Source organism: Canis aureus, chromosome 1, assembly GCF_053574225.1.
Source record: "Canis aureus isolate CA01 chromosome 1, VMU_Caureus_v.1.0, whole genome shotgun sequence".
NCBI lineage: Eukaryota > Metazoa > Chordata > Mammalia > Carnivora > Canidae > Canis > Canis aureus.
In genome coordinates, this window is record NC_135611.1 from 54,084,908 (window position 1) to 54,109,801 (window position 24,894).

General features: G+C 37.1%; 1 protein-coding gene across 3 annotated transcripts in view; it reads right to left on the reverse strand.

Annotated features, from left to right (window-relative positions):
• PDE10A (phosphodiesterase 10A) overlaps positions 1–24,894 on the reverse strand; it is a 590,722-nt gene that overhangs the window by 143,714 nt on the left and 422,114 nt on the right. For 2 of the 3 annotated variants that reach the window (XM_077899644.1, XM_077899635.1), the window contains exon 4: positions 19,829–19,891. The exons of the other annotated variant lie outside the window; for it this stretch is intronic. In XM_077899644.1, the coding sequence (XP_077755770.1) occupies positions 19,829–19,891 (63 nt within the window). The remainder of the gene's footprint in view (positions 1–19,828; positions 19,892–24,894) is intronic. 3 annotated transcript variants of the gene reach the window in all.

Here is a 24,894-nt window from a genome sequence, read left to right on the forward strand (position 1 = left end):
TGTGCCAACAGTCACTCTTTCTACACCACACACTAGCAAAAAAATAAATATTTTATATAAATATTAGGCAACAAAAGCACAAGCAGTAATGAAATATTCCAAGTGTTGGATAACTTCTTTGATCTCTCACAAACTTGCAGAAAAATCAATGCCAGTTTCATTTGAGGATGCCCTTGATGTAGGAGGCCATTACTATTGAACTTGCCCACTTAGCAGTCGATGGAAGGCAGGAACCACCAATAGACACCCAAGTGGATCACCTCAGGGCCAGCATCTCTTCCCTGCCCCTTTGGGTAGCACAGTCCTTCTCCTCTCTGACACATATCACAGGTATGTGCGTCCTATGACACCATGGGCACAGTCACTTGCATTGAAACCTGGATGTGTTGCAGGCCAACTGCTTGCTCTGGGTTCCCGTTAAAGCCCAGTCTTTTGTGTTACTCAGTATGTGGGACAGAAAATGTTTTTAGGTGTAGAATATGCTTCCAGAACCTGAATAGGCTACCATGGGTATGCTAACTGCTTCGCAGTAAAAAGTTCAAGATGCAACTCTGCAGGCAATGACCCAAGACCACTGAAGACCTAAAACTTTTGCTGGTTTTTAAGAGGACTTCCTAATCACAGTAGGGTTTATCTCCAGTGGTAGGCTGGTAAAAGTTGAACAAATGATTCCCTGGGGAAATGATGCTCTGATGTATAGCACTTTCCAATCTTTGTGGTATAAATATTTCTGTGATGCACTTAATCCTGCTCGCAAGAGCCAATTATAAAACTTCTAGGAATTCTGCAAGCTGGTTGTGACTATAGCTATTATTTAAAATTTAATTAAATTAACTGAATATATTTAAAAGGTAACAAATTTGGAAAACTCTAATCCTAGTGAATTTTATGGGATTTTACCATTATCTACACTGTTGAGGCTGTCTGTGTCTATCAACTACATAACATACTATAGAACATTGTGCTACTGTACACCTCTTAACTCCCTGTTTGGTGGCCTCACACTGGTAGCTGATATAGGCCATGATAAGAGTCCTTAAGGGTTGCATTAGTAAATGTTTCCCAGATTATTTTTTTTAAGATTTTTTATTTATTCATTCATGAGAGATAGAAAGAGAGAGAGAGAAAGAGAGAGAGAGAGAGAGGCAGAGACACAGGCAGAGGGAGAAACAGGCTCCATGCAGGGAGCCCAATGTAGGACTCGATCCCAGATCTCCAGGATCAGGCCCTGGGCTAAGGCGGTGCTAAACCACTGAGCCACCCAGGAAATACAATCTAATGGGAGAAAATATATTACAAGATTGCATAAGGGGAGAAAGAGAAATCTGGGGAGATGGCAGAGTAAGAAGCACCAAGAATTGGTCTCCACCCCCCCCCCCCCAAAAAAAGGAATTGGTCTTCCCATCTAGAGAACAATTGCCCTTTTAGAATCCATGTAATACAAGTATTTTGGAACTCAAGTCAATTAAAGCCTTGAAAATTTCAGGGAAAACTAGTATGGTAAACTATACTTAAAAGTTTGCTCAATTTCAGTTCTTTGCACAGTAGCAACTACCCATCCTCACCCCCATGTTAGGGAGCTGTGCACACTATTCCTGGAGTAGCTTGCACATAGCCTATGGGACTCAGAGTGGGCAAAAAGTACCCTGTCCTCCCAAAATTGAGCATCTCTGCTCTGATCATTGATTGCTACTTCTGATTTCATTTTTCTTTTTCTTTTTAAAAATTTTTTTTTATTTTTATTTATTTATGATAGTCAGAGAGAGAGAGAGAGAGAGGCAGAGACATAGGCAGAGGGAGAAGCAGGCTCCATGCACCGGGAGCCCGACGTGGGATTCAATCCTGGGTCTCCAGGATCGCGCCCTGGGCCAAAGGCAGGCGCTAAACCGCTGCGCCACCCAGGGATCCCTACTTCTGATTTCAGAGGTGAAAACAAAGAAGCAAGCAGCCATTATTAGTGCACTTCCCCCAATTACTGCAAAGTCCTCCCTTCTCGTGAGAGAGACTTTTGGGGGATTTATGGGGCTGGTCTTTTTTTTACCCATCCTTCATTTCCTCATTTTCCCCTCTGGAAGCTAGGAATTAAAGCCACATGGACATTCAAAAGAATTGCATAGACCATGTAGGACTTCAGGAAAGACAAAGACTCAGAAAAGATCTGAGAACACTTAAAGCTTACACCTTTGGCTGATCCTCAGCATAGAAATAACCCAAAATAACTGAAAAACCAAAAGCAAAAAAAAAAAAAAAAGAAAAAGAGAAGAAAAGAAAAGAAACAAAGAAGCAAAGAAACAAAACAAAACAAACCGTGGAGAAATGGTGAATCTGATTTCCAGAGTTATCTGTTACATTCAAATATGTAATTCTAAATAACAACAACAAAAAATCACAAGGCACACATAGAACTAGTGAAATATATCTCATTCAAAGGAAACAAAATAAATTAACACAGTCTCTGAAAAATAATTAATAGAAGACCTATAAACAAAGACTTAATTTTTAAAAAAAAATTATTTATTTGAGAAAGAGCAAGAGCAAGAGACATCACAGGGTAGATGAACAGGGAGAAGCTGACTCATTGCTGAGCACGGTGCCTGACATGGGACTTGATCCCAGGACCCTGAGATCATGACCTGAGCTAAAGGCAGATGCTCAACTGACTGAGCTACCCGGACGCTCCTATAAACAAAGACTTTTAAAAGACTATTTTAAACGTGCTGAAGGTGAACAGAATCTAAGGGACCTGGGCAGCCTGGGTGGCGCAGAGGTTTAGCACCACCTGCAGCTCAGGGTGTGATCCTGGAGGCCCGGGATCAAGTCCCATGTCAGGCTTCCTGCATGGAGCCTGCTTCTCCCTCTGTCTGTGTCTCTGCCTCTCTCTCTCTCTCTGAATGAATGAATAAATAAATAAATCTAAAAAAAAAAAAAAAAAGAATCTAAGGGACCTATGGGACACTACCAAGTGGATCAATAACCCTTTGTGGAAGTTCCAGAAAAAGAGAAGATATTTAAAGAAATAATATCTGAAAACTTCCTAAATTTGATTAATAAATGAATGTAAACATCCAAGAAACCCACACAACATGCATTATAATCAAACTTTCAAAAAACAAAGAATCTTCAAAGCAGCAAGTGATTCATCACATACAAGGATCCTCAATAAGTTTATGAGTAGATTTTTCATCGGAAATATTGGAGGCTAGAAGGCAGTGGGTGACCATATTCGAAGTACTAAAAGAAAAAAAATACTGTCAACAAAGAATCCAGTACCCAGTAAAACTATCCTTCACAAGTGAAAGAAAAATTAAGATATTCTCAGATATCAAAAGCTGAGGGAATTAGCCATGCCTTGCAAGGAATGCTAAAGGGAGTCCTGCAAGTTGAAATGAAAGGATACCATTTGCAACTCAAAGCCATATGAGGAAATAAAGATCTCAATAAAAGCAAACAGGCATTTATAAAAGCAAGTATTATTTTAACAATAGTGTAACTCTAGTTTTGTTTTATTTATATATCATTTAAGAGAGTAATGTATTTTTAAAAAAATTATTAGTCTAGAATTTAGTATTGCTGTAACTTTTGTTTGTAACTCCACATAATTTAAGAAATTAATGCATTTAAAATACTAGTTTATGTTTTGAAGCACACAAGATATAAAAATGTAATTTTGTGACATAAATAATTGAAGAGGGTTGGGACGGAACTTAAAGAAGCAGAGTTTTTGTATGTTATTGAAGTTAAGATGGTATAAATTTAAGTGTTATAACTCTAGGATATGACATGTAATCTGCATCATACCAAACACAAAGAACTAGCTACAGAACACCCCCCCACACACACACACACACCAAATTTCAATGTGTCACAACAAAAATATTAGCTAACCACAAATAAGACAAGAATGTAAGAAATGAGGGATAAAAAAAACTAAGACATGTAGAAAAGAAATAGCAAAACAGAAGCAGGTTCCTCCTTATCAAGAGTTATTTTAACCTCTCTAATCAAAAGGTAGAGATTGATAGAATGGATTAAAAACATGATATAACTATACGGTATTTAAGAAACTCAACTCAGATCCAAAAACACAAATAGGTTGAAAATGAAAAGTCAGAAAAAGATATTCCATACAAGTAATAGCCAGGAGAGAGCAAAGATGGCTATACTACTTTCAGACAAAATGGATTTTAAATTAATTAAGCTTACAAAAGACAGGGAACATTATACATTAATAAAATATTTAATACAGCAACAAGCTATAACAATTATAACCTTTTAAGCACCTAATAAAAGATCATCAAAATATATGAAGCAGAAATTAAGAGAATTGAAAAAATAGGCAATTCTACTTTAATAGTTGGAAACTTTAGTACCCTTCTTCTCATAACAGATAAACCAATTAGACAGAAGATAAGCTAAAAATAGAGAGGATCTGAACAACATAAGCTCAACTTAGTCTAAATGACATATACAGATTACTACCAAACAACAACAGAATACTTATTCTTTTCAAATGCAGAGAGAACATTTTACAGGGCAGACCACATGTCAGACAACAAATTAAGTCACAAGATATTTTAGAAGATTGAAAGTATCTTCTCCAACTACTTTGAGATAAAGTTAGAAATCAGAAACAAAAGAAATAATGGACAATTCACAAATTTGTGGAAATTAAACAACACACTCTTAAAAAACCAATGGGCCAATGAAGAAATTACAATGAAAATTAGAAAATACACAGAGATGAATAAAAACAAAAACACAACATAACAAAACTCATGGAGCACTGTTAAAGAAGAAGCTTATAAGTAAAAATGCCTGCATGAAAAAAAAGAATAAGAAGAAAGTTGCCAAAGCAACTACTTAACTTTACAACTAAAGCAACTGGAAAAAGAGCTAAGCCCTAAATCAGCAGAAGGAAATATACAGTAATATAGCAGAGAAAATGACAAAGAACAGAAAAGCAATACAGAAAATCAGGGAAACCAAACGCTGTATCTTTTAAAGGATCAACAAAATTGACAAGCCCTAGATAGGAGGACTAAAGAAAAAAGAAAGATTTTTTTTTTTTTTAAGATTTTATTTAGGGGATCCCTGGGTGGCTCAGAGGTTTAGCGCCTGCCTTTGGCCCAGGGCATGATCCTGGAGTCCCGGGATCTCTGCGCCTCTCTCTCTATCTCTCTCTCTCTCTCTCTTTCTCTATCATGGATAAATAAATAAATAAATAAATAAATAAATAAGATTTTATTTATTTATTCATGACAGACATAGAGAAAAAGGCAGAGACACAGGCAGAGGGAGAAGCAGGCTCCATGCAGGGAGCCTGAGGTGGGACTTGATCCCGGGTCTCCAGGATCACACCCTGGGCTGAAGGCGGCGCTAAGCCCCTGGGCCACAGGGGCTGCCCAGAAAGAAGATTTCAATTGCTAAAATTAGGAGTTAAAGTGGAGACATAATTACCAATTCTACAGAAATAAAAAGGAGTATAAGAAAGCACTATAAACAATTAAAAACCAAGAAATTGAATAACCTAGATGAAATGAACAAATTTCTAGGGACAAAAACCTACCAAGACTAAATCATGAAGATAAAGAAAATGTGGACACTGATGACTAGTAGGAGACTGAATCAATAATCAAAAATTTCCCAACCAAGAAAAGCCCTGAAATATGATAGCTTCATTGGTGAATTCTATCAAACATTTAAAAAAAGAGCTACTTTTTAAAACTTTTATAAACTTCTCAAAAGGGGATCCCCTGGGTGACTTGGTGGTTTAGCGCCTGCCTTTGGCCCAGGGCATGATCCTGGAGTCCTGGGATCGAGTCCCGAGTCGGGCTCCAGGCATAGAGCCTGCTTCTCCCTCTGCCTGTGTCTTTGCCTCTCTCTCTTTCTCTCTCTCATGAATAAATAAATAAATAAATAAATAAATAAATAAATAAATAATCTTTAAAAAAAATGAAAAATAAACTTCTCAAAAAAAGAAAAAAAAATTAGAAGAGGAGAGAACTCCTTGCTTGAGGTCAGCATTACCCAGATACAAAAATTATACAAAGATGCAACAAGGAAATTGCAGACAGTATCCCCTATGATGCAGAACTCAACAAAATGCTAAATTTGCTAAATGCAAATTCTGTAACACAAAGGATTATATACCATGATCAAGTAAGATCTATTTCTAGAATGCACGAATGGTTCAAAATATAAAAATTGGTCAATGCAATATGCGACATTAACAAAAAAGAAAGAAAACAAACCACATGATCAACTAAGTTGAATCAGAAAATGCGCCTGACAGAATGAACCTTTTTTCTTTTCTAATTACTCTAAAACTTCAAGTACCTGTACTATATTGAATACAAGTGTTGAAATGGGCATCCTTCTCTTGTTTCTGATCTTAGAGGAAAAATAAATACAAAAAAAGGTATCCGATTGGAAAGCAGTAAAACCGAAAGCAAAACCCTAAAGATTCCAGACACAAAAAAACCTGTTGGATTTAATAAATGAATCCAGGGGCACCTGGGTGGCTCAGTGGTTGAGCATCTGCCTTTGGCTCGGGGTATGATCCCGGGGTCCTGAGATCGAATCCGCACTGGGTTCCCTGCAGGGAGCCTGTTTCTCACTCTGCCTGTCTCTGCCTCTCTCTCTGTGTCTCTCATGAATAAATAAATAAAATCTTTAAATAATAATAGTAACAATAATAATAAATTCAGCAATGTAGCAGAACACAAAGTCAACACACAGAAATCAGTTACATTTCTATAAACTAATACGGAACAATTCCCAAACAAAACAAAGAAAACAATTCCATTTACAATACCATCAAAAGGAGTAAAATACTTAGGAATCAACTTAACAAAGGAGGTAAAACAAAAGGAAGTGCATTTCATTGCACAATGAAAACTACGCAACACTGATTGAAATAAAGAAGACATAAATAAATCGACGAAACATATCCCATGTTCACGGATGCGAAGATTTAATATTGATATGATGTCAATACTACCCAAAGTGATTAACAGACTCCATGCAATCCACATCAAAATCCCAAATACAATTTTTGGAAAAATGGAAAAACTTCCTAAAATTCATACGGAATCTCAAGGGACCTCAAAATGTCAAAGCAATCTTTACAAAGAAGAATGAAGCTGGAGGAATCACATTATCTGATCTGAAAACTTACCAGAAAACTACAGTAAATCAAAATCACTGTGGTACTCGCATAAAGACATAAATAGAATAAAGAAGCCTAGACGTAAACTTTCTCATATATAGTCAAGTGATTTTTGACAAGGGTGTTAAGACCACCATTCAATGGTGAAAGGACAGTCTTTTCAACAAATGGTGCTGGGTATTCATGCACAAAACAATGAAGTAGTAGCTTTACATAATATCACATAGAGAAATTAGTTCAAAATGGATCAAATCCCTAAATATAAGAGCTAAAACTATAAAACTCTTAAAAGAAAAAAATTACAAAAGTTTCATGACATTAGATTTGGCAATGATTTCTTGGATATGATGCCAAAGGCACAGATAGTTGAAGAAAAAAGAGGAAAACTGAACTACATGAAAACTTTATAAAATTGTATATCAAAAGACACTATCAACCCACAGAACTGAAGAAAATATCTATAAATCAGATATCAGATAAAGGATTAGTATCCATAATATATTAATAACTCCTAAAACTCAACAAACAAAAAACAACCTGATAGAAAAATGGACAAAGGACTTGAAGGAATGTTTCTCCAAAGAAGAAAAACAGCCAATAAGCACATGAAAAGATGCTCAATGTCACTAATCATTTGGGAAATCCATATCCAAACTATGACATACTACCTCACACCCACTGAGATGATTATTACCAAAAAAGTAGAAAATAAGCATTAGCAAGGATGTGAAGAAACCGGCCCCTTTAGCACTGTTGCTGGAAATATAAAACAGTACTGCTATGAAAAACAGTATGATGGCCTCTCAATGAAAAACAGAATTACTGGGGCGCCTGGATGGCTCCATCAGTACCCATCTGCCTTTGGCTCAGGTCATGATCCCGGGGTCCTGGGATCAAGCCCTGGCAGACTCCCTGCTCAGTGGGGAGTCTGCTTCTCCCTCCCTCTCCTCTCCTTCTACTCCCCCCACCCCCACCAGCTCATGCTTGCATACTCTCTCTCTCTTAAATAAAATCTTAAAAATAAACGAACAAGAATAACTACATGATCCAACAATTCCACTTCTGGGTATTTTCCCAAAGGAATAGAAAGCAGAGCCTTGAAGAGGTATCTTTATATTCATGGTCATAGTAGCCTGATTCTCAATAGCTAAAACATAGAAGTTAATCCAGGTTTTCATCGATGGGAGAATGAACAAGCAAAATATGGTATATACATACAATTGGATTTCATTCAGTCTTAAAAAGGAAGGAAACTCTGATGTATGTGACAACATAGAGGAATCCTGAGGACATTATGCTAAGCTAAATAAGTCAGCCACAAAAATTCAAATACTATATCCTTCTACTTGTATGAGGTACTTAGTCAAAACCATAGAGACGGAAAATAGAATGGTGGGCACTAAGAGCAAGGGTGAAGAGCAGAAGAGAACTAGTGTTTCATGGGTATAGACTTTTACTTTAAAAAAAAGAAAAGAATCCTGGAGTTGGATGGTAGTGATATAGCACTACATTATGAATACACTTAATAGAACTGTATCCTGAAAAATGGTTAACATGGTGAATTTTAGGTTACATGCATTTCACCACCATTTTAAAAATGGGGGAAAAAAGATTTCAGGAAAGACAGGTTAATATTTATATAAGCAAATCCCTTATAGAAGCATATTAACTATTTCATAGACTATTTTCATAAAAAAGTAGTAAGTTCCATCATACATTGGATATTAACTGTATAGTGATTGCATGGTTATTTTTTTCATGTTTTATAAAAGCACGCATGGAAGTTTACATGCCTTTTAAAAGGACAATTTTCCCAAACGTTACTTCTCCCTTTACCTATTCACATGCGTTTTAGATTTGCTTCCAATATGTCAAATCCAAATATAACAGTCAAGATGGAGTGTTAATGAATTTGAGCAAATAAAAATATCAGTAAAAAATAGAGTAAATTGGCTTTTAATTAAAAAGCCCTAGCTACTAATAAAACAAAAACATATTTTACACACCCAACTATATCAGAAAATAAGATGTTAATATATTATAAAATTGAAGAAATTAAATGAATATATATTATGAACAAGTCTACTGATAGAGTACTTACATGGATAGGGCATGCAGAACTCTCTTTTGGACCATAATTTCTTAAGAGATTTGTCTTTCATTAAAAGTCAGCAGTAAGAGACCTAGAAAATTCTTACAATGAAGTAGTTCTCAGATTTTTTAATATCATGCTCCTTTATGCTCTTAAAAATTGGGAACCTCGAGGGCAGCCCTGGTGGTGCAGCGGTTTGGCGCCTCCTGCAACCTGGGGTGTGATCCTGGAGACCCGCAATCGAGTCCCACATCGGGCTCTCTGCATGGAGCCTGCTTCTCCCTCTCCCTGTATCTCTGCCTCTCTCTCTGTATGTCTATGAATAAATAAATAAAATCTTTAAAAAAAAAAAGTTGGGAACCTCGGTAACCTCTTATTCATGTATAAGTACTGGTATTTTCCATAAGAAGCAAAAACTGAGGCATTTAAAAATGTGTATTTATTCATCTTAAAATAATAATAATCTCATATATAAAATGCACACATAATTTATGAAAGATACCTATTTTCTAAAACAAAAAATGTACTGGGAAGAGATCCATTGTTTTAGATTTTTATTAATCTTTTTCCAGTGTAGCTTAATTGAAAAAGCTGTATTCTCTAATCTGCTTCTGCATTTAATTTTTTGTGATCTGTTAGTTTGGTTGAACTATGTGAAGAAAATCTGATCTCACAAACACATGTAGTTGGGAGAAGGGAGGAGTATTTTAAAGGCTTTTCAAAATTGTACATATTCTTCTCAGAAATGAACCTCAAATTTGGCAAGTGATAGTTTCTTAGAGATTGGCTGAAATGTGGATTCTGACCTTTTTACTTGGTTTGAGTAGTGGATGCTATGATTTGTCATCCAGATCTCTGCTTGGAACACTGCTAGCACAAAATCTCATTCTCTGCTAGGACTGCCTCAGCTGAAGAAAGCCAACTCACTCAAGGTCACACCCTGTCCAGGGGCAGGCCACCCAGCGCCTAAGCCAAGTAGCCACTCAGGCCCCTCAGCTTCCGAACTACACGTAGAGCCAGCTGGACTCTGTGGAGAACTTACCCACTGTTCAAGTCCTCCCTGTGCCAAACCGTTTCCTTTCTCTCCCATTTTCATCCCACTCCCGACCCCAACCTCTCCTATGTAGGTGTGGATCCCATGAAAATGCAGGCAAACATCCTCCACACCGAACTCAATTTCAGAGTGAGCTTCCTAAGGAATCCACCCTGTGACAGGAGGTCTAGATGTGCCTCAGGGGTTGAGGTGATAGGGGAGCACTCTGTGGGTGCAGACCAGCCAGTTTTTCAAAATTATTTCAACTATTCCAATATTCAGTAAGAGCACAGTTGTGTCATTGAGGTGAGTAACAGGCCCACCTAGAGTCCACAGATCAGTCACTTCCTCACTGGCCCCTCCTTCCTAATTTATCCAGTTTAAATTCCACATCATAATCCTTCCTTCACCTACACTCTCTATTCTACCTTCACGTGGCAAAACCACAATTCTGATTACATTCAATTGTTTGTTTACCTGGCAGCTGAACACATGCAACTCAATGTGCTAGAGAGAGCCCCAAATCAAGCTGACTGCTACCAATTTCAGTTTAGGAAATTCAGTCTTCAAGGGGCTCATTAATGCTGCCAAACCATAGATAATAGCACATTCATGGCCCTTCCTGGCCAGTACCTCACCTTCTTTTCTCTTCTCAAACTTCCTATGCCCCCTCCCCCATCTCACCATTTTAAATGGAAAATTTGGAAGGTGTCTAGGAAAGCTCCCATCTTCCACCACTGGGTGCATCTACCCATCACCATCTGTATCCACACCTTCAGCATTCTCTCATATGATGATGAATGCATTGCCTGTCCTTGCTCCTCTGCTGTGTGCTGTATCCTGTCCTCTCATCCAGGAAGACATGGCTGCAATGCAGTGATCCCCCCTCTCTCTGGTATCAACAATTTTTCCTCTCAAGTGAAACTTTCTCTATCACCATACAATCTCCTTTTTCACTCAAGTTAAAAAAAAAAAAAAAAGGCATCACCCTCTGGATACATTCCCCTTTTCCTCTCCTTTACAACGAACCTTAAGACTTGTGCACATGCTTCATCTCCAAGCCCTCTTCTCCATTCTTTCTTAAACCCATCCCAATCAACTCCACCACTTCACCAAAACAAGGCTTCACAAAATCACTAAAGCATCCACAGGGCTGAAACTAATGCTCAGTTCTGAGTCCTCATCTCACTTGACTGGCAAGCAGCCTGTCACAACCTATGCTATAGGTTTTTTGTCCTTGGATACCACATTCTCTTGGTTATCTTCTTATCCCTCTGGATCTCCTCTTGTTTTCTCTGCTAGTTCTTTTTCCCCAAAATCCTATGCTGAAGTGCTGTAAGGCCCAGTCCCTGGACTCTACCCACACTTACTCCTGTGGTGATCTTACCCAGCCCCATGGCTCTAAATATCATTTAAATGCTCATGACTCTCAAATTTATATCTTCAGTTCTAACCACACTCAGAACATTAGACTCAAATATCTAACTGCCTACTTGATTCTGCATGTGAATGTCTAATAAGCAGATCACATTTACTATGTCCAGAACTGAACTCCTGATACCGCACCCCCCCAGATGTGCTCTTCTCCTATTCCTCCTGTCTTCCGATTTTTTTAATTTCAATTTCTATTTTAAAGATTTTACTCATTCATTTGAGAGAGAGAGAGCAACCATGAGCAAGTGGGAGGGGTGGGAGAGAAGGATAAGCAGACGCCTGGCTGAACAGGGAGCCAGACACAGGGCTTGATTGCAGGACTCGGGGATCACAACCTAAGCTAAAATCAGACACCCAACCAATGGAGCCACCCAAGTGCCTCTTGAATTTCTATTTCTAAAATTAAGATTAAAGAGATGCTTTTCAAGTTAAAAACTGTTAAAACAGGTTCAATATATCTGTTGCTATGAAGTAGTTACATGCCTATTAAATCATTAACTACTTATGGGTGTAAATTCACACATGGAGAAATGGAAATCTTCAACACCAGTTTATGTCACCTTTATAAATGTAAATACTGTCTTGCTTTCATTTTTTAAACTATCTTGCAGAAGAAACCATGTTGCTCTTAGGCAAGCTAAGTTAACCTATATTAAATAATGGATGTATCCCAGGACTCAAATCTTTTTTGTAAAATTTAATTTAATGTTATTCAATTTAATTTTATTTTATTCTATTTTAAATAGGCTCCATACCCACTGTGGGCTTGAACTCATGACCCTGAGATCAAGAGTTGCATGCTCTACCGACTGAGTCAGCCAGGCGCCCCAAGGACTCGAACCTCATTTGATATTTAAGCATGATATAATCTCAACTGGATCAGACAAAGCGGGAAGATAATATAAAATTTCAGCACTGGCTTTATAGGTTAGTAGGTTGAAATGAAAACAGCATTTGCTTTCTCTACACAATTTAATTTCATTAGCAAATATGTATTTCCAAATTTGGTTGCATTAGAACATCTACCAAAATTACAATGTGAAGACTCTAACTGCATAGTTTTATTTCCTAAGAAAGTAAGGAAAGAATAAATATGTTTTAAATGACATTAAATTATAAAAGGTGACACACTTCAACTTTTCATCTAACATGGCTGGGTTGACAGACCTCACAGTCCGGCCATATATCCAATTGCCTCATTTAGTTAACAACCGGTTTGACCAGCATGTAGTTAAAATCAGTTTGACCAGCATGTAGTCAAAGAACAAATAAGAAATACACTAACCATATGAGTATATAAAGTGAGAGTCAACTCCTCAATTAAGCTACACACTCTGAGGATGGTGTGACCAATTTTAAGTAGAGTCCACTGTGCTATGACGGCCAACGGGAAATAACAGCCTGGCCTCTTTGTGTCTGGAAACTGAGTCTACTTATGTGCTATTACTAAGACATAAGAGTGTAATCACAGTGTGATTACAATAATGTTGAAATTAAGTGTAATTCTTGTAAGTCTATAAATTTTCCAGAAATATTTTTAGAATTAACAAATAACATCCCATAGTTAACAAATAATATCCCATAATACCACAGACATATAAGTACTGTCTAAGTAACAATTTCTAACTAAGTTACTATCTCAAAAAGCATGAAAGCACAGTAAGAATAAAAGGTGAATATGTGATCATTCTTATGCTACAACAATCCAGAGGAGAGCAGAATTGCAGCAAATTGCCTGACTACTGCAATTTTAATTATATCTTCTGACTGCAATTACCCTATAGTCATACTGCTTTCCTAGTCTAACCCTGATATTCAAAAGTATAATATAAAACTCCCAAATAGATTCATATTAATAATTGCTTGATTTTTAGTTACATTATTCCCCAAAACCTACACACATCAAAAAAGAAGCTCTTTCTATCCTATTTTTATTGACCTAGATCAAAGAACATTCTCCTACCATCATACATAAAACAGTGTTTCTGATGACAATGTAAAATCACTTAGCAGGCTAACACCACTTCATATTTTAAGAATGCAAAGACAAATTATAAGCAACTTTTGTTTCCAAAGTAATTTTTCATCTTTCAAGAGTGAGGTTAATATGAGAGCTTCTGGGGCTTTGAAATAGGTCATATGCTTGCTTCTTTTCTATCATTTACCAAAATAAAATCATTAAGGAAAAACTCTAAAAATCGAAAAAAAATCTAACCGTAAGTATCATATTCACTTTGAATTACATACAGAATTATTCCCTTTGCCATGTTCAACAGCAACAAGGCCATAATACAATAAAATTAAAGCCACCTTTAGGCAGCATACCATCGGTACAAACGACTCACTTTCTGTGTTAAGCAATATATAAATTACTCTAAAGTCTCCAGTTTCAAATTAATATAAAAAGACCCTACAGTTTTAACATAATGATCTAACAGCCTTCTATCTCTATTTTATCATTAGTCAAGATTAATCTCATTATAGACATTAGAGTACTTCTGAATTACACATTCACTCATTCAATCTTTCATTCATCAAATTAGTATCTAATATACCTCCATTCTATCAAACATTGCATAACATATTAGAAGCTTGGTCAATGCAGGGAGAGCTCTGCCATCAAATGAGTCCTCCTTCTAATTTGGAAACTAGTAAAGAATATCTCTCTCTATGAAATTTAAGCTAAGTAGGATAAGTATGAAATAGATGACATTCTTCACATATTTAAACTCATCTTACGATAAGTCTTAAATGGACTCAGAACACTCACAGATCCCTATTAAAGAGATGAGTTTCAAATCTCATCAAAGAGATAAAAACATTAGTCAACACATAAAAACACTCCAGTAAAAGCAATAATGACCCAGTATTTCCCATGAAATCTCTCATTCTAAGGAATTATTTATTTTTTTAGCATTAAAATTACAATTCCCCCAAACTGGAAATAATTAAATGTGCTTTAGCAGATGAATGAATAAGCAAACTGTGGTACTTCTACACAATATAACATTATCAGCAATAACAAGCACCAAACAAGTGATCTGTGCAACGAGGTGGACAAGTCTCAAGGCAGTATGCTGAGTGGCAGAAAACACTGTGTGCCTCCATTAAAATGACATTTTGAAAAAGACGCAACTATAGAGATGGTGAATAGAGCAGTTGTTGCCAGGGGTTGCGTCGATAGAGGGTATGATTAGGAGGGGATAACACGAGGAAGTTTTTCATGGTGATGGGACGCTTTGCATCCTGAGTATGGCAGTGGTTACATGAATCTACACATTTTACAATTCATGGAACTATACATCAGAAAAGTAAAAAGTTAATTTTTCTAAAAAATGCAGGGATATATACAGCTATCATCTCGTGAATAATTAGTGTGTATTGGGTGCTGCTCTCTATATTAGCTCTGGGAAGTATGTTTTACCTCATTCAGTTTTTTTTTTAATTTCTGTTTACTAAGATACAATTGGCATACATTATATTAACTTCAGATGTACAATATAATGGTTCAATATTTGTATATATTGCATAATGATCACCATTAACAAGTCCAGTTAATATCTGTCACAATACGTAGTTAAAATGTCTTTAATCTCATTTTAGAGATGATGAAACTGACTTGGTAAAGCTTAAGTATAGAAATTAACTGAGGTCAGTCAGCCAAATATTAAGTGATAGACCTCAACTGAAACTCAGAGTTGTCTGATTCCAAAGCCTGTATGAAACATGTTTGCTGAATGCTTTGATGTTGCTGACAAGCACTGTCTTCTAAAAATCACAGCTTTACAGCTTTACTCACATCCACAAGTTATGAAAGGAGAGCAAATTAATGAGTAAATACAGGACACAAATTAAGAGCGGCCCAGTCAAATGAAGAAAAATCTTTCCCTATTGGAATAAAATTAAAAATTAGAGACAGTATTTAGTAAATCTCTGCCATTTATCATGAAGCTCTAAGTTCACTCGGTTATGTGGAAATTTACAGGATATAACACTTTCTCATTGGTATCAGTGTCATTTAAGAACTAGAATAGGAAGCAAGAATTTCTTCATTAGACAGATGAAACTGGATCCTCAGCTTCAGTGAAGGCATTCAACATGTAATAATGAAAGCCAGAACATAAGACACAGTACTGACTACTCATAAGGAAAAATAAATCGATTCATGAGCTCTAAGTTTTGGATAAATGAGTTCTCTAGTACTGGTTATGGCATCTGTTGGAAATTATTACTACCCACAGCTCTGCCTGGGAAGCAGTTGTAACTATCGAAGCGAGTAAAATGTTTATTCACACTAATTAAAATGATAAAAAAAATTTTCTGAAATAAAGTAATATTTTAAGGTATACTTACTATGTTTCAAGCTCTGGTAAAACTCAAGAGGATATCAAGAAAACTATTTTAAATTAGTAAAATAAAATTCAGACATCATTAAAGCAAGATGTAAAATAAATTCAAGCAATTTGAAACTGGAATGGAGCTATGGAAATTCTAACATTAAAGACATCATTCTCTTTACACAAACAAATGTTGAGAACTCTCCTTCATGAAGGCTAATACCTGAGACACCTCAGGGGAGTTGAGACCTCAGGGCAGAGGGACAGAGCCCAGCCTCGTCCAGCCTTGACCCATCTGGTGTCACCAGCCTCTGCTTCCTGCTGCTCAACTCAACTGCTGTCTACCTGCTTCACAGAAATCATGTTTGGTTTCATGTTAAAGGTATTCCTGGATGTGAGAAGAGTTGAATGGAAAACAGGGAAAGAAGAACTCTGCCCTCAGCTTTCATATAACCTGTGAAACTGACGGATTTCTAAGAACTCCTGAGGTGCTTATGTTGCAGCTATCACTGTTGTTAAAAATATTACTTTCCTTAACATTGGGGGTAAAAAAATTCTGTGACACGGCTTTTTCCCTTTTTTCCTTTTAATACTCTTACCACTGGCTGATTGGGTTAGGGAAAAAATATCTAAGTACCATCTTACGGAAACCTTTTTCAAAATGGTTTTTCATTTATTTCTTTGATTTGGGGCTCTGTAGTATTTCATGGTCCTGGAAAAGTCTGTAAGCCTATTTCACAAAACCAAAAAAGCTGACAGGATCTCAGTGGTCCTCCCCTATCTCTGCTTCACCCAAGTCTTGTAATTAAGCCACGTGAGCACTGTGCTGCTTTTGCAGTTCCATAAGTCCGTTCAAAACGAAAACCTGAGCTTCTCCTGAGCCCAGATCAGTGCCGAATGAAAACTTCTGTCAAGTTCTTTCTGAAGAGGAAACTACCTCCTTCTGCAAATATAACTTTTTTTGTCTCTCATAGGAGGTGAACAAACTCACCTCCTATGAGGTGAAGCACATAGAAAAATCTCAATAGACTGTTAATGCAATCTGACTTTTTTTATAATTTCCAAGGTGTAAGTCACATGATCAATATGCCTCCTTTACTTTTCAAAGACCCCCAATTCGGTCATCTAGAATCACAGACAGTATTGTCGACATCAGAGAATGCTTCTTCATATTGGCGGTAGGCAAGTGAGATTAGCAGCAGCAGGTGACTCAATCCACTACTTCTTACGCCGCCCTGGAACCAAGAGCACCTAGCAAAGTGTTAGAGCTCAGGGACTGAGAACCCCTATTCTCTGGGCTCAGACTCAGTCCCAGGCACCACAGTGGAAGACACGTGTATGGTCCTTCATCTAGGTTAGCAGTCGGTCACTGGATTCATTTATTCAGTAGACCTTTACTGAGTGGGCTAGAGATTAGCTCTGCACCCAGGACCCAGCTGATCACAGTGAACTGGACAAGAGGCTCAGCAGAGTCATCATCAGGAGGAGGGCCCCAGAGGAAAACTAGTGCACTTCAAAACCTCTCAGGCTCTATGACACAGCATTGCGTTTGTGTGGTTAATTGTTTATAAAATTTGCAAAAGTCAGGCATTTTCACCACAGTTGGTAAACACTACTGTCTTTTTAACCTGACCTCTCTGTCACATTCGGGGCATGTTGAGAGGCAGTGGACAGGTGTAGCATTTTCAGGATCCAGTTAAAGGTAAATTGACTTGGGGGCATATTTAATTTGGATTTAGCGGGATATACTTAGGAGCTTCCTGGTCACTTCCATGATGGTTCAACTATTATCCTTCCAGGAATACCCCTAACATGTGGTGTGCCACCTAACTAGCATAGGGATGCTAGATACCAATGACAAACTGGTTAACATGTGTTGTCAATCTAAAAAAAAAAGTCCAAACAAAAACATGAAAAGCTCTAAAATATTATAGTTTACATGTGAAAAAAAGTTTGAGGCAGATTTTCCCAAATTTGACAATTCTAAAAATACTGACATGGCATTATCAATAATGAGTCATAAAACTAAAAGAAAATTTTCTAAATTAACAAAAAATTTTTAATTTCTATCATGCTCTCAGAAGACTGAATTATATTTCTATCTTCTCTATGTAAGATGAGTTTATGAAACCGTCATAGAGAGATCCAAGAGTGTGTAGCAAAAAAAAGTACCATAGGGATGTTTGAGGGAATATATAGCATTATATCAATTTTCTGGATTTGTGTTGTTTGTAAATTTTCTGAATTCTTAATTGATGATATTCCTTCCTTTGATCTAAAGAAATATTAGCTTTCATGCCAAATTTTAAAAGGTCCCTCTCTCCAGCCTCACAAAACACAGGTCTACTCCCTATGTACGGTGTCACAGAAGATATGAAAGCAAGCCAGAGATGCTGTGGGCAGCAGATGAGCACATCTAAGTCAATCTGGGAATATCCCAGGAAGACATACTTTTTTTTTTTTTAAGATTTTATTTATTCATGAGAGAGAGAAAGAGAGAGAGAGAGAGCAGAGACTAAGGCAGAGGAAGAAGCAGGCTCCCTGCAAGGAGCCCAACATGGGACTCCATCTCAGATCCTGAGATCATGCCCTGAGCCGAAGGCAGATGCTCAACCACTGAGCCATCCAGGCATCTCAAGATATGATACTTGAATTAATTTTTTTTAAAAATTTTAAAAATTGCATAAAATATACATAAGATAAAATTACAATTTTATCCACTTTTAAGTGGATATTTAATATTTCACATTATTGTGCAATCTCCAGGGCTTTTTTTTTATATTGCAAACCTGCAAATCTGTACCCATTAAACACTAACTCCTATTACTAACCCATCCACCCAGCCCCTGGCACTGACCGTTTTACTTGTCTCTTAAAAATCTGACTGTTTGGGCAGCCCCAGTGGCTCAGTGATTTAGCACTGCCTTCAGTCCAGGGCGTGATCCTGGAGACCCGGCATCGAGTCCCATGTCAGGATTCCTGCATGGAGCCTGCTTCTCCCTCTGCCTCTCTCTCTCTGTGTGTGTCTCAAATAAATAAATAAATAAATAAATAAATAAATAAATAAATAAATAAATCTTAAAAAAATCTGACTACTCTAGGCACCTCATATAAGGGGAAAAATACATTATCTTTCCTTTTGTAACTGGTTTATTTCATGTAGCATAATTTCCTCGAGGTTCATCCATGTTGTAGCATGTGCCAGAATTTCCTTCCTTTTTAAGGCTGAATAATACTACACTGTATACCACATGTGGCACACATTCATTCATTAGTGGACACTTGGGTCACTTATACCATTTGACCATTGCAAATAATGTGACTATGCACATAGATGCATAAATACCTCTTCTAGTCCCTGCATTCAATTCTTTTGGGTATATACCCAAGACATGAACTGCTGAATCATATGGTAATATTATTTTTAATTTCCTGAGAAACCACCACACTGTTTTCATAGCAACTGTTCCATTTTGCATTCCTACCAGCAGTGCATAAGGGTCCCAATTGCTCTACAGCCTTGCCAACACTTGTCACTTTCCGAGTTTTGCACATTATTGTGGCCATCCTAATAGGTGTGAGGTGGTTTCTCACTGTGGTTTTGATTTGCATTTCCCTAATGATTAGTGATGTTGAACATCTTTTCATGTACTAACCTGGCAATCTGTATAACTTCCCTGAAGAAACATCTATTCAAGTCCTTTGTTCATTTTAAAATCTGGGTGTTTTGTTGTTAAGTAATACGATTTTTTAGATATTCTTACCAGATGCAAGCTTTAGATATTTTCTTTTTTCATGGGTTGCCTTTTCACTCTGTTGACTGTCTCCTGAGATGCATAAATTGAATTTTCAGGACAAGTATGGATCATCAAAACAAAAGAGGGGGGAGAAGAGAATCAATATTAGTTGTGCTAGTATGGGAGCATAAAACAAAATCATGTGTTGGTATTCTGTGTAGATTAGGTAAAGGGTATGTGTGGAGAAAAATAAATGTAGATGGAAAGGATACTCATGAAAAGGTCAGCTTCTATATTGGACTGTGAACTTTAGCCCAAAGTTCTGCACCAATGTAGGATTTCAGTCATGGGATTAATATGGGAAAACAGTAAGGACAAATGCAGGTTTTTACATTTGCAAGCACCCATTGTGACATCAATGCCGAGAATAGATTTTAGAAGGGTTTTTTGTTTGTTTGTTTGTTTTTTGCAAAGACCCCATTTACATCTTAGCCAGGTCTGCTCCTTAAACTGGGTGGATTGGTTATCCCTCCCCATCACTGCTCCTCTGCTAAAGCTCCCTGCCACAACCAGACCACATCTACCATTTCACTTATTTGCTCTGTTAATTATTTTTGGGAAAAGAAAAAAACATCTGATAAAAGTATTGCAACAAAGATATTAAAATCCAGAAACAATCTAACATGTAAAACCACTAAGATGTATCAGCAGTTTGAAAAGTGACTGACTGGTTAAGAAAATGTCTTAAATCAATGGGAAGCTCTTTTCCTGCAGACAGTTAAAACAAAAATACTTTTAAACATATACAAAGTCTTCATTTTATTGCAAAATGAAAAAAAAACTTTTAATATGATTATAGAAATACTTCATAAGAAAATTGGCTCTATTTTGCAAGCATCAAAATATTAATATCTTGGCTTATTTGAAAAATTACCTGTTGAAGGTATCTCTTTACATTTTTGTCTTGAAACAAGATCATGAAACAAGTGGCAGACTTGGTTGCCTTACCAATAAACCATTTTTCTTCCTCACCAAAAGGTGTCACAAGTTAGTAGAATGTTTTCCTTCTGGTAGCCCTGTGCTCTGGGAGGGAGTCACTTCCCCACCCTGGTCAAGGGAATTTTAATTGTTAAGCCAATCATGGTAATTCTGTTTTTCTGGTGACAGACAGACAGATGGTGAAAATTAGGCAGGTGGAGTACATAAGGATGCTCGTCCTCCCACTTTCCATATCTGCTACTGTCTGCCTGCGATGGGATGTCAGGAGCCTTGTGAGTAAATACATTGTATGACAACATACACAGCCAGTTCTTCACCCAGTCAAAGCAGCTATTTGCTTGATTCTAAAAGCTCTGTAAAGTTATCCCATAAAACCAAATTAAGAGTGTGAGCTCCATTCGTGTAATGTTTAACCTACACATTTCAAATAAAGTCTCTGGGAGGCACTAGGGGAAAGACTTTTCCTTCCTACGTTCAAGCTAATATTAGGCCAGATGAGGCAAGAAGGGAGTAAAACTGTCACCATCTCCCATTTCCCCCACAGATGACCTAACTAATCAAAGATGACATCATTCCTTCCTCCTGAACACAGATATATAGCCTCAGAGTTCTTAGGAATCTCTCTCCCCTATCCACTGCCAATCCCTTACTACACCTATTTGCTATCCTGCACCTTGGTAACAGTTGCCAGATACCAAGAGTGGAGACTCAGGATTACAGGACTGTCTCATGGGGATGACCTCTTGAGGGTATCATCTGCATAGCCAATGTCTCCACATCCTTGCATAAGGCCCCTGAGTGTGACTCTGGTAATAGGGAATAACCAGACCTTTCAGAGGGAATGTCTAGAGCACATAGGTACAGAGCTGCTCTCATGACTGTGAAGTCAAGCTCCCATTCTGCCACATGTTGACCTAAGAAAGGGAAAACCACATCATGGTTAAGAGTACAGCCTCTAGGATCAAATCACTGTGTTCATATCCCAGCTCTGACACCTACCAGCCCCATTTCAGTTTCCTCATCTATAAAATGGAGATGATAATCATATCTTTCTCATAACACTGTTACAAGAACTACCTGAAGTAATATAAGCACTTAGAATAGTAGTTTGCAAATACATATGGATTTGCTATATTTTGAAGATTTAAACTTTTACACAAATTAATAACTCTTTACCGAGATCTGTTGGGTTTTCTTAAAACTGTTTAAGCTAACACAGTTTTTGTTTGTTTTTTTTTAATCATAGGCATATCTCCTCTACCTCCTCTTTCTTATTAAATTCTTGTTTTTTTTTTTCTAAATGGCAAAAAAATAACTTTTTAAAACTTCTTTTTATAAAAAGTATGGGGAGTTCCTGCAATCTTATAGGTTTTGCTACTTTCACTCAATATCCTTTCTATAAATGTTTACTAGTTGGGAATTAATTTCATTTCATAATGCTTCAATTTTATTAATGATCTACAGTTTTACTGAAGCTCTGCATGGCCTTATAAAAATTAAGTGTATCCCTTCATTCAATAAATATTTAGAGCAAGAATCCTACAGAACAGGATACTGTTCTAGGTAATGGATTTGCAATTCTTAAAGCAAAAATATTCAAATATATGCTGCATGTTACATTTAAAAATTTGTATGGGGAAAATAGAAGTATTTTTAATGTGAAAAATATTTAAAAATATTTTGCATCAAACTTACTTCTAATTTCCTCTTTAAATCATCACACACAAAAAGAGCTAAAGTTATATACCTTAGAAATCCCTAGTAATTTAATATATTCTAAGTATCTTACACGTTAGAATTTCATATAGTTGATGAATAAAATTCTAATTCTCTACAAATTAATTTTCTTAGCCTCATTGTAAAATGATGCACAAGCTGAGGCAGTACAGTATGAGGATAACCATGAGCCAAACTGAAATCTGAGTGCTTCTACTGACATTTAAAGAAATATTTGGGGGTGCCTGGGTGGCTCAATGGTTGAGTATCTGCCTTTGGCTCAGGTTGTGATACTGGGGTCCTAGGATGGAGTCCCACATCAGGCTCCCCATGTGGAGCCTGCTTCTCCCTCTGCTGATGTCTCTGCCTCTCTCTATATATATATCTCTCATGAATGAATAAATAAATAAAATCTTAAAATATATTGGGATGCCTGAGTGGCTCAGCGGTTGAGCATCTGCCTTTGGCTCAAGGCGTGATCCCGGGGTCCTGGGATCGAGTCCCACATCGGGCTCCCTGCATGGAGCCTGCTTCTCCCTCTGCCTATGTCTCTGCCTCTCTCTCCGTGTCTCTCATAAATAAATAAATAAAACCTTTAAAATATATATATTTTTTAAGGCTTTGAGAAATATTAAGGCTATCTCTAATAATTCTCATACATATATAACTTTGACTTAGATCAATCAGTTTGACTTTGACTTTTAAAACCCTTAGCCTGAGAACAATTTCTCAAACATCCCTAGAATTAATGGTTCCTTATTGATTGTAAGCTTTTGGTGTTTATAATTAGTCAAAGATAAAGCATTCCTTTCATCACCTTTATCATTTCCTGTTCAATTGTTTTGGAAGTGTGGAACCATCCTGATTTTGCTGGGTCTCTGCTCAAAGTTCTGTGCTTTATGAGTCATTCTTGATAATGGTTCATGATTTGCACAGATTAGGGAGATAAGGGCTTTCCCTTCTCCTTAATCTGGGCAGGGAGCCTACTTAAAAAAACAAACAAAAAAGACAACAAATGAACAAAAACAGTAGAATATGTAAAAGTTGTAAGGGTTCTCTAAAGTTTCCAGCAAAACTTTATTCGTTTATGTTTCACATAGTGACACACACTTTTTGCTTCAATTTCAAAAGGTTGAGCAAATGCATTAAGATATCTGTAAGTAAGTGACTGATACTAATATGACAAGCCATAAACAAGTTCATGGATGAGTTCTGGGCCAGAGATTGAAATTTTACTGCATTGATGTTTTTCATACTCAACAATATAGACTGTGAAAATCCATTGAAAACATCTCTTACCAAATCTCCTTCAAAAGTTTACCTAAATTCACACTGCTCCTAAGATAAAACTCCAAAGCCCTTACATACAATCCCAAAGGTCCTGCACAACTGGTCTCTGCTCTCCCCTGCATCCACTTCCTCTGTGATGCTACACAGGGCTCCTCCCACTGTGCAATGCTCGCACTCTACTCTACTCATATACTACTGTCCCACAGAACCCTTTCCTGACTCCAACAACACAAGGTCTTCTTGCTACATTAACCCATTAAAAAACAACCTTCCGGGATCCCTGGGTGGTGCAGCGGTTTGGCCCCTGCCTTTGGCCCGGGGCGCGATCCTGGAGACCCGGGATCGAATCCCACATCGGGCTCCCGGTGCATGGAGCCTGCTTCTCCCTCTGCCTGTGTCTCTGCCTCTCTCTCTCTCTCTGTGACTATCATTAAAAAAATAAATAAATAAAATAAAAAAATAAAAAAAAACCTTCCTAAAAGCACCTTTTTCCTAATTTTTTTCAATTTCATTAAAATATAATTGAGATACCATGCTGTGTAAGTTTAGGGTGTCCAGCAGAATTTGACAATGTCAGGAAAGGATTACTACAGTAAGTTGACATCCATCATCCATGGAGACACAAACATTGTATATATTTTCTTGTGATGAGAACTTCTAGGATCTACTGTCTTAACAACTTTCCTCTGTATCCTCCTTTAATGTTAGCTACATTCATGATGTGGGACATTATGTCCCTAGCATATATTTATATTACAACTGGAAGTCTGTGCCTTCTGACCACCTTCCTCCAATTCCTTCTCGCATCAACCTCACCTCTCCGGTAACCACAAATTTGATCTCTTAGTTGTGAGGTTTGGGGTTTTTTGGGTTGTTGTTATTGTTGTTTTCAAATTCCACATAAAATGGAGATTATACAGTATCTGCCTTGTTCTGCCTGACTTATTGCATTTAGCATAACATTCTCAGAGGCCATCCATGTTGCCACAAGTGGCAAGATTTCTTCCCTTTTTGTGGCTCAATATTCTACCGTACACACACACCTACCACATCTTCCTTATCCGGTCATGCATTAGCAGACACTTAGG